Genomic DNA, 15,619 nt, shown 5'->3' on the forward strand with positions numbered 1-15,619 from the left:
GCTCATTGGGTAAAACCTCAAAACTTCAAGGGTCACCACCCCCTGGGGTTTTACCATTTTATAACTTCAGGGGGAAAACTGTTTCCCACCACCACAGCTGTGCAAAACTGGCCATGCAGGACTTACTTCTCAGTAGCTAAGATCTTTGTTCATAAATAACTGGGACTGGCTGTTTCCAGTTCCTCCAGAATTCTTCCTATGGCTCCCCAAGGGCAGCCTCAGCTCCGTTGTAGTCTCTGATACCCAAGGGGAAGAAACTCTTGTTGACAGTGATCTGGAGTTGGTGCCAGTGTATTGGCTGGCATAGCTGTAGTTAAAGACACTAAGTCTTCAAGAAGCTTTGTATGTTCATTAAGTCCATCCAAAACATCTCTTCAGAAAAAGAACAGGAATCAGAAAGGAAGCCATCAGAAAGGTTGGGTGTTGTTTGAACCAGGATTCAAATTTTTCTACTCATTCCTCACAGCTTGTAGATAATAGAGTCCCTCCAGATCCAAAATCGTTTAGTTTTGCACTTTTGAAATGGACCTCATGTAAAACCTTTCTCATACTGAGGAGAATTGTCCCAAAATCTTTCATTTTCAAATAAGTCCATTCCTCGATTTTCCTAGCTCAAAACAAAATAAAAGCTTTAAAGTGCAGAAGATCAGTTAGTCTGGCTCTCACTCCCACGAAATCCTCACTTACCCTCTTTCAGGGAAAAAAGCGGCTGTTGCAAAACATCCAAGTTGCTGTCATGACTATAAGGACATTTTAGGACTAGAAAAGCAGCTCTGAGATTGTCTCCCCATTGCCAGGGTGCACAGTGCATTCATACACTTTGAAGAGCCAGTTATGTAGTGAAGAAGTTTTATTTGTGTTAGTTGGAAAAATATGTTCCTTTTTGCTGTCTCTTGCCTTGTGTGGTCAGCTTTGTGGTTTGCACAGATAGAGGGAAGGGCGGTGAGAAATACAATAAGGAAACTACTTAAATGTTTTACTGCTCTTGAGAAGAAGGGTGGGTTTGTTTTTTCACTCAAACAGGGGACTTCTGCTTGTTGCTGTTGAAACTGGATGCCAAAACCCTTAGTACTTTAGTTTCTTTGAGTTCACCTTCTTATTTGTGCCTCTCCCCTCTCCTCATTCTCCTTCTTTCCTCTCTGCTACACCACTGGAAAAAGCATATAAATAAATCGAGTTACACTTCTCACAGAGAGTGAGAGTAGGTTTTATGCTGCAAGGGTGGGAAATAAACACTTTGGGTTCATGCAAATCTCATTTGTACTGCCTCTCCCCAGAAGAAGGTTAGGTCTTTTAATTTCGTGCAACTTAAAAACAGCAGAAGCTTTTAAAGTTGGTTTTTGAACAGCTGCTTCTGTCAGAAGACCAAGGTATGTGCAACAAACTGTACTATCACAATGAAACTAAGGAAATGTTAAGTGTGAGACTTGAATAATAATGTACTGTGTGGTGCCAGCTATACCTCAGACTTATGTCTGTGGTATTCAGTTTATCCACCAAAGCTTCTCAAATCTAATCATTTCATGCCACGTACCCTGGCAGTGTTGTATAGCAGCTGTCCTTTTGTAGTTGATGTGTAATTACATCATGAAAAGACTTTAATTACCATATTACTAAATTACCAGCCAGCAATCCTTTCAGGTTCAGCCCTAGCTCGCTTCTGTATGGACTATTAGGCTTCTCCAAGCTGAACACTTTTGGTTGGTGTAAAAGGGAGCAAAAATTGTTCTAATTGTAGGTTTTGTTATGAACTATTATTGAGCCTGATGTTATGGCATCACTAATGTCAATGATATAATTAAACTTCTGCTAACGATGCAATCACAGTTCCGTAATAATTATATGTTAACTGCACATGATACCAGAACCTTACTAAAAATGAGGTGATGTATTCAGAGCCTGATAAAAACAACGTGGAAGGAGCCGCTTTCATTCTCTAATGGCTTGTCTGATCATTCTTTGACTCTGCCATGAATATACCTTCTTGTACGGTCAAAATTCATATCTGAATATCAGCCAAAGCTTTTTCTAATGTTTTTTTCTCTCTCTTCTTTTCAGTGATTACCATTGTCCATGCAAGGTTTTCTGATTAGAGACTGATAGTAGTATAGTCAGCTATCCAATATATAGTGCTTTTCTGGTGAGCATTGAGGTGCTGTGTTTTGCTTTGACATATATATGCTATGGAAACTAGGCCAGGCTATTGGAATAGCTGCTTTTTTTAATATGGAATAGTAAATCTTCTCTGATCATTGTTTTAAATAGTATTGTTCATTTTTATATTGCTGAAATGACTTTGACTTCTAAACTGCTGTAACACGCCTTGTTAATCTCAGTTCTTTTTAGTTTTATGCTCCTTATTAGGATGTTGTTTTATAGCTAGTGATGAAGCAGTAGTAAAATAGAGACCTAATGGTTTACTGATTACTACCAAAGTATTGTATAGCCTCATGCAACACAGCATTTGCCCAATATGACTACAATGACAGTTAATATGATCATATTGCATTACAGTCTTTGGCATGAGTGTTGTTCTGGCATTTGTGTTGTCTGGTTAAGGAGCTGCTCGGAGACTGCAGGCGCTTCCATTTTGTGCTGTGCTTGGAGCCATGTAGTGTAACTGTACTTTTATCATTATACAAGAAGCAGAACACTGCAAGCTGATTTGACTTTTCCATACGCCCTGAAACACTCACTAAATCTGCAGATGGGTTCTGGGCTTTTTTGATTTATTGGCAGAACATGGCATCAAAGCAAAGAGCCTGATGTTTTGAAGGCTTTACAGACTTACAGGGTCACTGAATTTTTTGCTTAACTTCATCAGCTCTCTTTATCATCTTTTTGCGTCCTTGCTTTTTCTCCCCTGTACTTATGTTTTTTGGGCATATTCACCCTCTACTTGAACATATATCCTCACATCCAGAATAGATTTTCTCCTCCTTTTTGCAAGTGTAGAATTAATGCTAAGGCATTTGGGCTTATTAAATGATAGGAGCTTGTTGAGTGAATGTTTTTGTGGTGCTTCCAAGTGGATGCAGGTAAAGCAACTTCATTGGTACTTCGAGCCCAAATGTGGAAAAGTGTGTTTGTAACATAGTCTTCTCCCAGTGTAATAAAATAGTGAAATGAAAATTGAGTTTGTTTACCATTTCAGTCCTTTCTGGATTTGCTGCCTGTGTTGAAACTCACTACGTTTGTCCTTCCTCTTCTTTGTCATGGTGCTTGTCAGCTGCTTCCCTCATGCTTGGTTCTCATTGTAGGAAATCAAATTTGGGGCATTAATTTGCTTTTATGAAGTAAATGAGAGAGGCATGAAAACAGCCATGTATCTGCTGACTGGCACTGTAGCTTAAATAGAATTTCTGAGAAGTAAGAATTGATGATTCTGACCCATATTTGTAGTTCATGGTATCTGACCTCTTCTTCGAGGTGCTCCAGCAGGGTCATTTTTGCCAGAAGCGCTAATACTGTGTAAGGATGGAAACTAAAAAGTGAAAATATTGCTATTGTAGAACTAGTTTACTTTAGTCTTTGGTTTAGTGTCTTTCTAGGAAGCTTTAATTTTCTGTTTTTCATAACTACCTGTCTTCTAATCTAAATAGTGTGTATTTTCCCTGTTTTCCTTGAGTGGTCTGCCTAAGCCCTCTCTGTCTTCTTACATCTGTGTCTGTATGAACAACAATAACTGTGCTTAATAGTAGAGATTTAAAGGTCTAGAGGAAAGACTAACTCAGTTACTAAGCTTCTTTAGTCTGCAGTTCTTTTTTTATTGTCTTCTCCTAAAGATGGGACAAAGAAAGTTGCAAATCTGAATGACAATCAGGGCCTTTTCGCCTTGGGAGCATGCAATCAGTAGTGACTCTTCTTCATCCTCTGAAGTTCTCATTCCTCGAGATTCTCAAAAGATGCCTCCCAGGAGATGAAAGCAACACCTATGTATTTTGGCCAATCTATGTACACATCCCCTTTTTAGCTTATTATTCTTTCTGACAGAATCACTTGAAAATAAATGTTTGATCATTTCAGGGTAACAGATAACTTAAGTCTGGTTTGCTCACAAGTCTGTGTAGTGAGGAGAGACTTAATTCAAGGCAAAGCAAGTCTCTCTAGCGCACATTCTCCTTCACTAACTACAGTTTGGTAGGTAGAGAATTCTGATCCTGCCTAGCCAAAAATGTTGGAAAAGATCATGGCATCTTAGTCATATTCAGGAGACATGGCCAAGTCCTGTCTCTCTGCCCCTCCCGTCTCTTTTCCTTAGAAGCATGACTTGCAGGCCTGCAGAAAGCACTTCTCCTCTTCTCCTGCCTGGCCAGAGCACAGGATTCATAGGAATAGCAGCAACCTCTGATACTGCAGGATTTTGTGCTGGGTAAAGCTTTTGGAGGCGCTTCAAGAAATACTTAAGGTGAGGTGTGAAGAAAAGGTGTTGGATCAGAAATAAGTCATTGCACTCAAAGTGCAGTGATTAGAAAGAGCATTTTCTACCCTGGAACTTGGATGACAAGTTCCAGGGTACTGGCATGTCATATCCAGCACTGACTCAGCAGAAATTATTCATTTGGTAGTAAATGTTTTTAGGCTTTTGAAGACAAAACAAACATCCTACCTCTTTTCCAAACTCTTGTTTTTCCTGGGAGACCGTATGCCCTAGCAATGTCTGTGGCAATCGGCAGGTATTGAAGCCATTGTAAACATTTTTGGTGAGGGGTACATTTGGTGCATTCAGTTAAATTTCTGGTCCTAACTACACAGAAATCATCTTATGTTCCAGATTACAAGGAAGGAGAGGAATTTTGGCTATTCAAGTGATATCAGTAAACTGGAAACCCACAGTTCATTGGTATTGGTTTCCAGGAGTAAAGAATTCTGTTAACTTTAATTCTCATAGGTTTTCAACCTTTAAAAAAAAGAAAGAAAAAAGTAAGCCAACAAAACCCAAACAAACTATCTTTTAAATCTCTGCCTTTGTAGCTGACCACAGAGACATATGCAAGTTCTTCATTCCAGTGTTGCAGGGCCAGGGCCAAGGCATACAAAGCAGGCTGGGCACCTTGGTTCTCTAGTTCTCAACCGCAGTATGGGAGAAGGGCCAGAGGGAACACCCCAGGTTTGCTTGGTGAATGTTTCAAAGTCTGCTGCAATCCCTACCATGTTGGAAAGCTTTTCATGTCCCCTGAATTCTGTGAGCTTGACAGGCAGCCCAGGCTGTTCAGCCTCAGCAGCAGCTATTCAATGCAGCTTGAGCCCTACTCCTGAGGCTTCCAGAGAGGGCTTCCCTTGTCGCTTCTCTGAGGGTGAATAAAGCAGGACTTGGGTAAAATTCATCAATGCGGAGTGAGCAGAGACTGACACTTTCAGTCTACTTTTACATGTTGGTCCAGCTTGCTCCAACATCCTGCAACTGCTATTAAGTAGAAAAGCTGAGATCAAAGTAGATATGAGTTTAAGTGCTAAAAGTCATTCCTTCTTCCTCAATGGTAAGATAGTGAAGAGCAGGGAGATAAAAAAATCCTTGCTTCTTCCATTTTACATGGTCAGCCATATCCCAGCCATATTACTGTCAAAAATAAACACTGACTTGCACAGCAATGCCTTCATCCACTACGCCTAGGTTTAGTTGCCATAGTAACTCGTCCTGGAGATGAATGTGATATCCTGGACAGCAGGGAAAAAGACTTTGATTCCACAGATACCAATCCTGAAGCTCAGAGCTGGCCACAGAGACATGACTGCACTTCTTTGTTCGTTTTCCTGGCATGGCCTGAGTAATTGGTGGCATGTTGTTCAGCCGTGATACAGAAATGTGGTGGTCTATCATCACTACAACCCTGGCCTTAACTGTGTTCAAACGAAGAACACACTGAAATCATCGTGGGCAAAATGAATCCTGTGAGAGTAGTAAATCTCCAGCCTAAGGGTACTGGGACCAACGGTGAGCAGTTTTCATGTGCTAGTAGTGTCACTATAAACTGGCTTGTAATAGCTTCCTAGCTGCCAGCTGAAGCCCTTTCTGAAAGATCGATGTGTTCAGAAGTAAACCAACAGATTACAAATTACAGAGCATTTTGGTTTAGTTCATTCACTTTTGGTTTAGTACTACTGGAGCTAGAGTAGACAATACTTGAAGTGTATAGGTAAACTTTTAAAGTCCCTACTGGTTCAATAGCAAAAGTTACTTTCTGGATTAAACAAACAAGAACATTGCATACAGATAACCAGTGCCATCCCATTAGTGATGGGGTGGGCATACAAAAAAATTTATAATTAGTCATAATATAAACCAGTGTTAATAATTAAACCAATTGCTAATAATAACTTCATACTTAAATTTCATCAGACAAGAAAGACACTTGAGGACCTAAACTAGAGCAGGGAATTCACAGGAGGATCTCATGGGAATGGAGCTGCTGTCCACCAAAGAGGCATTGATAACTAGAAGAGTACAGCTCCAGGGGTCAAAAACGAGGAAGTAATGTGTCTTCTCTGAACTCTCTCTCCAGTGTGGACAAACCTGCAAGCTCAGCTGTTTAATTTAGAACTGTAGAGTTGAGAAGTGATACAGAAACAACTGAAGTAATTTAGTTACATCGGCGGTGACTATCAAGTGCTTCTCAGGGTTACATGCCGTATATAAAGCAGAGGGAGGCCACCAGCAGTAGAAAATCCTTTTAACTGCTGCTTACTAAGTAGTTAGTGAATACATGGGATGCAATATGAGATCAGTTATAAAAATTCAGATTTTTATTATTTTTGGTGGCAGTAAGGAAGATGCTGGCTGGCCCAGGTGCTAGTGTAGATGGAGAAGTAAGCCCTTCCACGGAAATCTATGAAAATTATTTTTCTTAGAGAAATAGCTTCTACTTGCCAATTTGTGGTCCTTTATTAGAAATAATACAATAATAATACAGTTCACCAGAATAGTGGCTTTAGAGTATTTCAACAGCCTCATTGTGCCCATTGTGTCCTTCTCTAAAGGAATCACTAAACAAGCATGTAAACATGAATGAGTTGGGTAACTGAAAACTCTGTAAAGCTCTACATGTGTGTGCATAGGAACAGCTCGCGTGTTTGTAGGTAGCCTGCCTCTGAAAGACAACTTTCAGAGGTTTTCACAGGGACTGGATTTCCTCATTTCTTTGCGTGGTTCTTCTCAAAGGCAGGAGGAGGTTGTCATCTTGCCACAGGAGAGATGTAGCATGCTTTGCTCCATGCTGGTGCAAGGACATGAAGAAAGGACCTTAAATGAAACACCTGGAAATGCCCAGTCAGCATCCTGCTGGAGCAGGGGCTGCACTTGGCAGTTGTGCTGCTGAGATATTAACTCTTGGAGCAGCTAGGGTGGGTGGCAGCCCAGAAAAAAACTTAGCAGCAGTTTGGGAGGGATCTTCATTGTTCCGGCAGGAAATGCCAAAGCACACTCCTGTAGGAAACTGCTTTTGCAATACTTCACCAAGGCAAGTTCTCACACCTTTTATTGGCTTGAGGGAGCTGAAGTTCCCCCAAGTGATGAACGAAAGTGTCTGAGCAGCCTGCTTTAACCACAGCATAACACAAAACTGTATTGTCACAGGAAGAGCCACAAGCAGGGTGACTATGTTCCTTCATAACATTGGCTTTGTTTGCCTGAAAGAAAAATGATCTAGTTTTTCTATTCTGTCAGAATATTTCTGTGAACAGCCTCATGTTTGCACTGAAAAATACAAAGAAATCAGGGTGACAGGACTGTTGAGTGGCAGGAGATGGAAAATGAAGACAAGAGGCGATTCTCATTGGCTCTACTCCTTCCCTGGTTTGTTACTTGTTTCCTTCTTGATAGCAGTGACGAGTAGGACTTGGAGCATTATCTTGGGTATTATCAGTGGGAGGCAGCCAGAGGGTTTTTCCATTGATTTGCTGAGGGCTGCTGCTTTCACCTGAGTTTTATGGAGATAGATATGTCATTGCTAGGACCTATTTTAATGCCAGCTAGATGTTACCTAATGGTTTGTTTCACTATCCTCAGCCTGCCTTAATTAATAAAATTAAGGAAATCATTAAAGGCTTTGCAGTGTAGTTCTGTGATTATTGCCAGTGTATTTTCACCTGGTTTCTAAAGAAACAGTGAGAAATGGATCTGCATGGGACTGAGAGTAACTCAGTTCATAATAAGTGAAATCAAGGTGTCAGTGCTGAATGTATTAAGAGTCATCAGTAATCATAATGGCTGTAAGTTCCAGTACTTCATTTGAACAAGAGAGAAACATTTCTCTTTTTAATCATTTTATAGTCATCTTCTTTCACTTCTTAGCAATTAAGAAGGGAAAATAAATTTAAAAAAAAAAAAACACAACTAGTTTAAATCTTACCAGACATTAGCATTGATCTTCCTTGGATTCTTTAAATATATGCATTTAGTTACCATAGTAAACAAGTACCAACATAAACTTATTCCACAGTTCTAGGATTTACTTTTTTTTCTCTGCTATTTTGTGACACACCTAATTAAAATCTATTGCTTGGTTCCCCTTTCAATGTAATAAAACCCTGTCTTATTCCTTCTGTCAGTTTAATCTCTCTTTCTTTTCCATTGACACATTTCTAATACCTTTCCAGGCAGGCCAGACACTTCTACTTCCTCTGTACTGAATCCACATGCTTAATACCTTTTGACAAAATGGATACATCCTCCCAGTGACTTGGAATTGATACAGACTGTCAAAAAGGGTTTTCTAAATAGTCTCTCTTTAACACCTTTACCAGATTTTTACCCTCTTTTGTAGAAATGGGCAGTTTAATGTTGCATTTCAGATCATTTTTGACTGAAAAAGTGTGTCATGGAATCAGGGTGTCCCCTGAATACTCCTAACAGTTGGAGATGCCTCTTTGTTTTGAACACTAGAATCCCAATAGACCCATGACAGCAGTGGAATTACACTTTTGACCTTGTTCACTAAAGTGTTTCTTTCTCTGTGTGATTGAATGAGAGTAACCAACAAGAGCTTCCTCTAAAATGTATGAGTTTCCCTCTGTTTCTCATAAGAAACTCAGAAAGGATGCTGTGCAGTTTCCATCTGATTGTATTCTCCACAAAAGGAAAAAAAACCCAAACCCTGTTTGATTCAAGGAGAGGTGGCTGTTTTTATCCATATTAAAAGTGCAAAAGCAGTTGATATATCAATATTTTCCTTAAGCCAGTGTTGTTGCTACATCCTGAGCATGACGGCAGCATTACAGCACAGTGGCAGATTTTTACCCTTTTGTTGCTTCATTCCCCATGTATTTTAAAAGGGGATATATACTAAGGCACCAAATATAATTTCAAAGTATTGAATCTGAATATAAAAAAAAACATATATGTAATGTTCTGTGTGAACTTAGCTGATCATTATGGACTAAACAGTCATGTCAATCCAGAAGATAAATGTACTGTTTTCTGTAGGGGTATGTGCAGCCTTTTAAGATCCTGGTGTTTCTTTTCATTTCCGTGTGACTGAGTAGACATAGCCAGCTGCAGGATTTGCCATGACTGCCAGTTCTGCCTTGCGCACTGAGGCACTGGCATGCCTCTTGCTCCACATTTAGTTGTTCGGGGCATGGCTTCTCTGAGTCAGAAGAACTCAGTGAAGTGGCCAGAAGAGAGAGAAAAAATCAGATTATTGTTCCTTCCATTTTAGGCTACTAGTGTATTGGGGACTTTTTTCCCCTGTTATATTCCTGTTTTCTGTGAGTATTTACCACCTTTGGATTAGTGAACATGCTTTAATTGTCGTGCAGAGCACATATCTCTGAAATGCAGTGGCAAGTACAATCTGTAGTTCCTGTGGGTAGGGAGTTAGGTAGCTGGGTTCAAGAGAGGAGAAAGGACTCGGAGAAATCTATGATTTGTTTTTAGAAGGGATCAAAATAAGTGACTTACTGGCCTCTATGGTCTCAAGACCTTATAGCAGTTTCTCCTGTTTACTCACTGTAGACGGTGCTGTGTGGAGAGGGCATCAGAGCCATGGAGCGTGGAGGGCAATGCACTGAGGGGGCTGCAGATCTGTGACTCCTGGTTTCCTATCCTGCCAATAAAGCTTTTTTTTTTTAATTACTACTTCACTGGTGATATAAATTAATGATTGGTATGGGTCTGAAGCAACCTTGCCATCAGAGAATATTTGGTTAGTGTTGACATACTTCTTCCCTGCAAACATGAATCATCCATCTGCCTTTGGCAGGCTTGCCCTGTGGCTCTGCTATAATGTGTTTCACCAGCGTGGCTGAAATTAAAATGTCACTATTAAACATGGCAGAATCAGATGCTCTCTGGGCACCGCATCTATTTGTGTTCTTGCTTCCTATGTAGTTATTTCTGACAGTTTAATAGGACAGCTGTATTCTGGCATAAAATCATATATTCATATATCCTCAATGCATGGGGAGCAAAATGCTTTCAGAGCGCTATTTCCTTGCATACATGCGTCTTTCATGCATGGCAGAAGCAGTAATGCTCATGTAACACCATGTTGCTGCTTAGTCCATTAGGCAGTGTAAAGTTAAAATTAATTGTCCTGCAGGACCGTATAGAGTGGGTCTCTAAAAGCAGTTGCTGGAGCTGTTTGCAGCTGCTGCATCAGCCAGGCTCCCTCGTCGTGAGCAGTTATTGACTCTGGGCTGTTGAATTCAGGGCTCTGGAGGTTGCGCGGTGGGAAAAGCCTTCAGTCGGTGCTTGGCAGCTCTGTCACTGGAAGGTCACAGAAAGGGCATTTCAGTCCCCAAACCCAATTAGGGCCTGAGTCGGCACCTCTTCAATCACCAGGGAAAATCCCACGGCGCAGGTCAGCTCCCAAGCCAGGCTTTTGCACCCAGCCTCTCTAGTGAGACGGCCAACAAATGTGTCCATTTGTGTCACTTGGGCTGTCAGAAATACCCTTTGCTGTCATGAAGTGGCTGAGCAGCTGGTTCAGAAAGGTAAAGAGCCAGGTAAGGGATTAGAAGCCCACCACAGTTGAATTTGGACCAGTGACCTGTACATGTGCATCTGCATCCCTCCCATTACTCGTATCTAGAGCTGTCTAATTCCTCAGATCAAATCGCTTAATTCTTATGAGCAGCTGTAACTTGCAAGTAGAATGAAGTCCAACTGCTGAAAACATTAATGAAGAATATAAAACTGAGGCTCTGTTTTATCAGGTATCAACAGTATTGCTTTCATTCCTCCCCCTCCAAAGATTTTTTTTTTGGTGTGTGTGTGCCGGGTTGTGCTTTTCATCCCAGGTGGCTGCAATTTCAAGTGAAAATAAGTTGAGCCATGAAAGGTTGACCCACTCACCTCTGAATTGCTTTTTATGTGAGTCCCTCAGGGCCCAATTCTACCCATAGAAGTGAGAATGACAGCTATCAACATATATGGGAAGTATGTCTACGTGCACAAAGAAAAAGGTGAACCCCAGACTGGTCTGAGTGGTCTTTAAAATATGGATTTCCTGTGAAATGGTGATTAAAGGGGAAGCAAGGGATAATTAGAAAATTAGACTGATGTGCTAGCAGTTATATCAATATGTGGTTTTATATTAGCTCTTTCAGACAAGCACAAGATCAGAAAATCCCTTATGACTCACTTAAACTAGTGTGTAAAATTTGGTTAGTGTCTGATCAGCTCCTTTGATCAGTCTAGTCTAGACTGTTGTCAGGGTACGTACTAAACCCACAGTCCCCTTAAGTGCAGGCCTACTCAAGTGAATCAAATAACATATAAAAAGGTTATAAAAAGTGTTCACCGTTTGAGTAAATTAATCTGGTTCAAAGCTGAATACTTTAGGAATTGCTAAAATAAAAGCAAAAGTGTTGTTGCAGAAAAGACGTGGTAGAATTCTTAATTCATATTTAAATGACTGTCTCAGAAATAAAAAATAAAATCAGCAAACTTTTATTATTTTCCATTGGATAGGCATTTTTGTAAGCCAGTAGTGTATCCAGATTCCATAAAAAAAAAAATTCTGTCAAAAATTCTGCACAAATTTGTTTTAAGAAATTGAAGAATTACAACCACCATGTCTGTCTCATTTCAAGCACACAATATTGTTTTTAAGTGTAGCAGTGGAGGGCCAGTGGGAGCCTTCAATATGTAGGTTGCACTCCTGCCTGCCTCTAATTTCTACATGGGATTATTTGCAAGGGAGTACTGGACATCCAGCATCATTAAATTTGTTACTCATCAAAGCAGAGCAGTTTTCCCCTCATCACTAGAGCTTCTTCCTACATCTCGTGTTGTAGCGCCATCCTGAACCTGTCTGTTCTTTGACACATGACTCAAAAATGTGAACAGTTCCTTTCCTCATAGATAAATGCTCCTGCCTTTTGCATACTAGCAATAGTAGATGACCATTTGGAGACAATTTTACTTCAATGACCTATCCACAAGACCTGGAGCCACTAATTTTACAAACTTGGTTTGTACCTGAGCTGGTTTTCTCAAACTGCCTATGTTTTGAGTTTAGAGGTTTAAGTTTTCAGTCTTCATGTGCCTGCCATATTTGTTGGTTGGATTACAGTGCCATCAGAACACCTGGCATAGAAGCAATGACAGCAAATTCATCAAATTATCAAGGGAAGTAAGCTAGCTCATAAATAGCACACCAATGGGATGAAAAGATCACAGAAATGAGGTCATTTAAAACACAGAGAAACTGGAATCCAAGTGGCAAATGCTTGTTTTAGCTACACCAGATTCTGTCTGAATTCAAGAGGAGACATGGTACACTGCTACTATCCAAACACTAAATTAATCTCCTGATGGCTGAGAAAAAGCTCCAAAATAGGCATTAAAGTCTGTAAGATGATATCTAATTTACACAGCACTTCAAAAGCACCAACCATTACTATACTTACAGAGCTGCTTAAATAATGGAAAGATAAAGGAATGTGATTCTGTGAGTGAATACATGACTGCAGAATGCAATAAGAATATTGGGTAAATTCTCCCCTCTTGTGACTTGTATTCCAGCCAGTGGCATTACACCAGGGAAGGATTGGACCATATTTTGCATGCAGCATAGCAGATTGTTAAGAGGCAACAGGCAGGTATTTGAGAGAATTTCCTCTCTGTGATTTGCAGAAGTGTGCCTAAAATCCCCTGGCTGATCTGTGCTCATTCCATTACCTGTCATCTTTTGGCAGATAACTAGTTAAATTTGTGTTAAATAGGATTCACTTTGCTATTTCCATTTGCTGTTGGAGTAGAAATGTTCTGATGTGATATATGACCAATCAATAATTCGAAAGTGCTTGCATGAGGCATTTGAAGTCAGTCATTTAGACAGTGTCAGCCTCAACTGGTATTAAAATCTGCAAAGAGTTGTTCTACAATCAGTGATTCTGCGCATCTCCTCTGGGTGTCTGCATTTCACTTAATAAGGATACCCTGTAGATATCAACTGAAATAACTCTTGCCTTTGTTGCTTGGATGTTTTTGTGAGCTCTGAAATGAACTTGGCTTATGCAAATATACTTTGTTATCCAGTCTAAAGGATGCAGGGCAGAAATTATTATCCTGTTCTGCTGGCCACCTCAATAGAAAAGAAATGGCTTTATTTGACTGTGAGTCTGAAGAGAATAAGAGTGTGACTGTACCCTGTGGTTTCCTGGGTATTTTTTACTTTTTTTTTTCTGTACTGATGACATTCTATTACTGTTACAGGGCTATAATAATCCGAAATGGTGATGTCATTCCAATGTCTTCAGAATTCACTCCAGAGACTGAACGCCAGCGACTTCAGTATCTGGTAAGAGACCTGAGGACCAAATCAGGTGCTGTTGATGACCAGCATTGCCCAGTAACACCTAAGGCTCAGAGAAATGCCGCTGAGTTACTGTGGCTCAGTGAAGGATGGTGTGTTCACTGAACACCAGTGACTGATCATGTATGTCTTTTAGCCATCAGCAAAAGTGAAGAAAAGCCTGGTGGTGCAAATCTCAGTGAAAGGAGTCTTATCTCTTCAGTGAAGACCATTGATATTGCAGAGTTTGATTAATTTATTCAAATAGTATGCTGGTAGTATCTTGATCAGGGAAAATATGTCCAATTTAGAGGTGATCTCAGTGAATATTAGTAGCTGCAGGATAGGATGGGTGATCAAAGACTGATTTTATTTAGTGTAGCAGCACCCATAAAGCTGGGAGAGGGTGACTATCTGAGGATATATGGGATGCTTTATTCACCAGGCTGTATTTGCTGATAAGCTGCCTAAGTAACATAAGTCAAAATGCATAGTGTTATTTTTCATGCAAACAATCCTGTTACTTTTTAAGTTTTTCATCAATGGTCAGATTGGTTGGTTGAAGTTGGTTGGCTCTTTGTCAAAATGTCATTCCTAACATGGCTGAGAAATTTCTTTTGTGCTTCTTCTGGTCTCCTGCTTTTTCCTCTTAGAAGTTTAAGCTTCGGCCAAGGCAGGCTCACTGTCAGCCTTGCCTGACTTGAGGTGGCCAGGCCAAGGCTAGTGAGATTCCCTGGTCTCGACATGTCTCTTTTCTTCAGCCTGGCCCAAGCAATGTGGTTTGAAACTAGACAAAATGCTGATGGTTGAAAGGTGGGGTGGAAGGTTCCAAAGAAAAAAATTTAAGTGTTTCCTCAATTGTCACATTTGATTTTTTTTCACTCAGGTTCACTGGCTTGAAGCTGAAAATTTCAGAGGGAAAACTGCTTTTGGGAGTATTCATATTCAGAGAAAAAATGGAAAAGAGGCCTAATAAACATTTACAGTTCAATTAAATTTAAAATAATTTGTTAACCTTTAAAATAAAAGGTATCTTTAGCATCTAGGGAGTCTGCTACTTCTGTAGGAAATACAAGATAAAATATTGCCTACAAGGATTGTTTTTCTCTTTTGATATCCTTTCTGGCTTGTATTTGAAACCAGTAGCTGATCTGAAAAATATTTCTGCTGTTTTCTTTCTGCTCTGGAAAATTCCTTTACCTTTGTTTGTTTATTTTAATTCTATATATAACAAATATGCCAGATCTGTGGGTATCATGTTCAAAGAGAATACATGCAAGACAGCAAGAGCGTGAAACAAAATTAGAGATAATTTCAAACATGATATTCCATAAATAACATTTTTACTCTATTGTTAAAAAAAAAAAAGATGACCCCAAATTTCTTATAAGGTTGGCATAAACATTACACTCCAGAGGTTGCATCTGTCTAGCTGATTAGAAACCAAATAATTTTACTCACTTTGTCTGTCCCCAGGTTCTGCTATCAGTCTATTCCACCATGAACATCTCTCTTCTGCTGTTCCTGTCTAGAAGTTAGTTACTTTGGATGTATTTTTTATTTGCAGTTAGAGCTGAGTTTCTTTGCTTCAAACGTATGGCACTGCTCTTCCTGCACAATAGGAAGAAAATCACTTAATCATTTTAGCGTTCATATTTTACTTGGTAAATGCAGAGATACTGTTCACTGTGGGGAAGTTACTGCACAAGGGAGGGTATGGATTTACCACCTGCAGGCTACTGAACATTGGTTCCCTGTGCAGTAGACACTGTTGGCACAATCAGGATGAAGGAGCTTTCCTCTGCCTTTAGTGCCTATTGATTGCTTCAGCCACACAGGAATTTCATTTAGGTCCTCTTTTCTGAGCCTTAATTTCCAAG

The 15,619-nt window shown here is 40.0% G+C and overlaps 1 protein-coding gene across 1 annotated transcript in view; it reads left to right on the plus strand.

Annotated features, from left to right (window-relative positions):
* PPM1H (protein phosphatase, Mg2+/Mn2+ dependent 1H) overlaps window positions 1-15,619 on the plus strand; it is a 71,761-nt gene that overhangs the window by 17,482 nt on the left and 38,660 nt on the right. Inside the window, exon 5 of the mRNA XM_008926569.3 lies at window positions 13,661-13,745. Within this exon, the coding sequence (XP_008924817.1) occupies window positions 13,661-13,745 (85 nt within the window). The remainder of the gene's footprint in view (window positions 1-13,660; window positions 13,746-15,619) is intronic.

This window comes from Manacus vitellinus, unplaced genomic scaffold, assembly GCF_001715985.3.
Source record: "Manacus vitellinus isolate BGI_N305 unplaced genomic scaffold, ASM171598v3 scaffold_5_pilon, whole genome shotgun sequence".
NCBI lineage: Eukaryota > Metazoa > Chordata > Aves > Passeriformes > Pipridae > Manacus > Manacus vitellinus.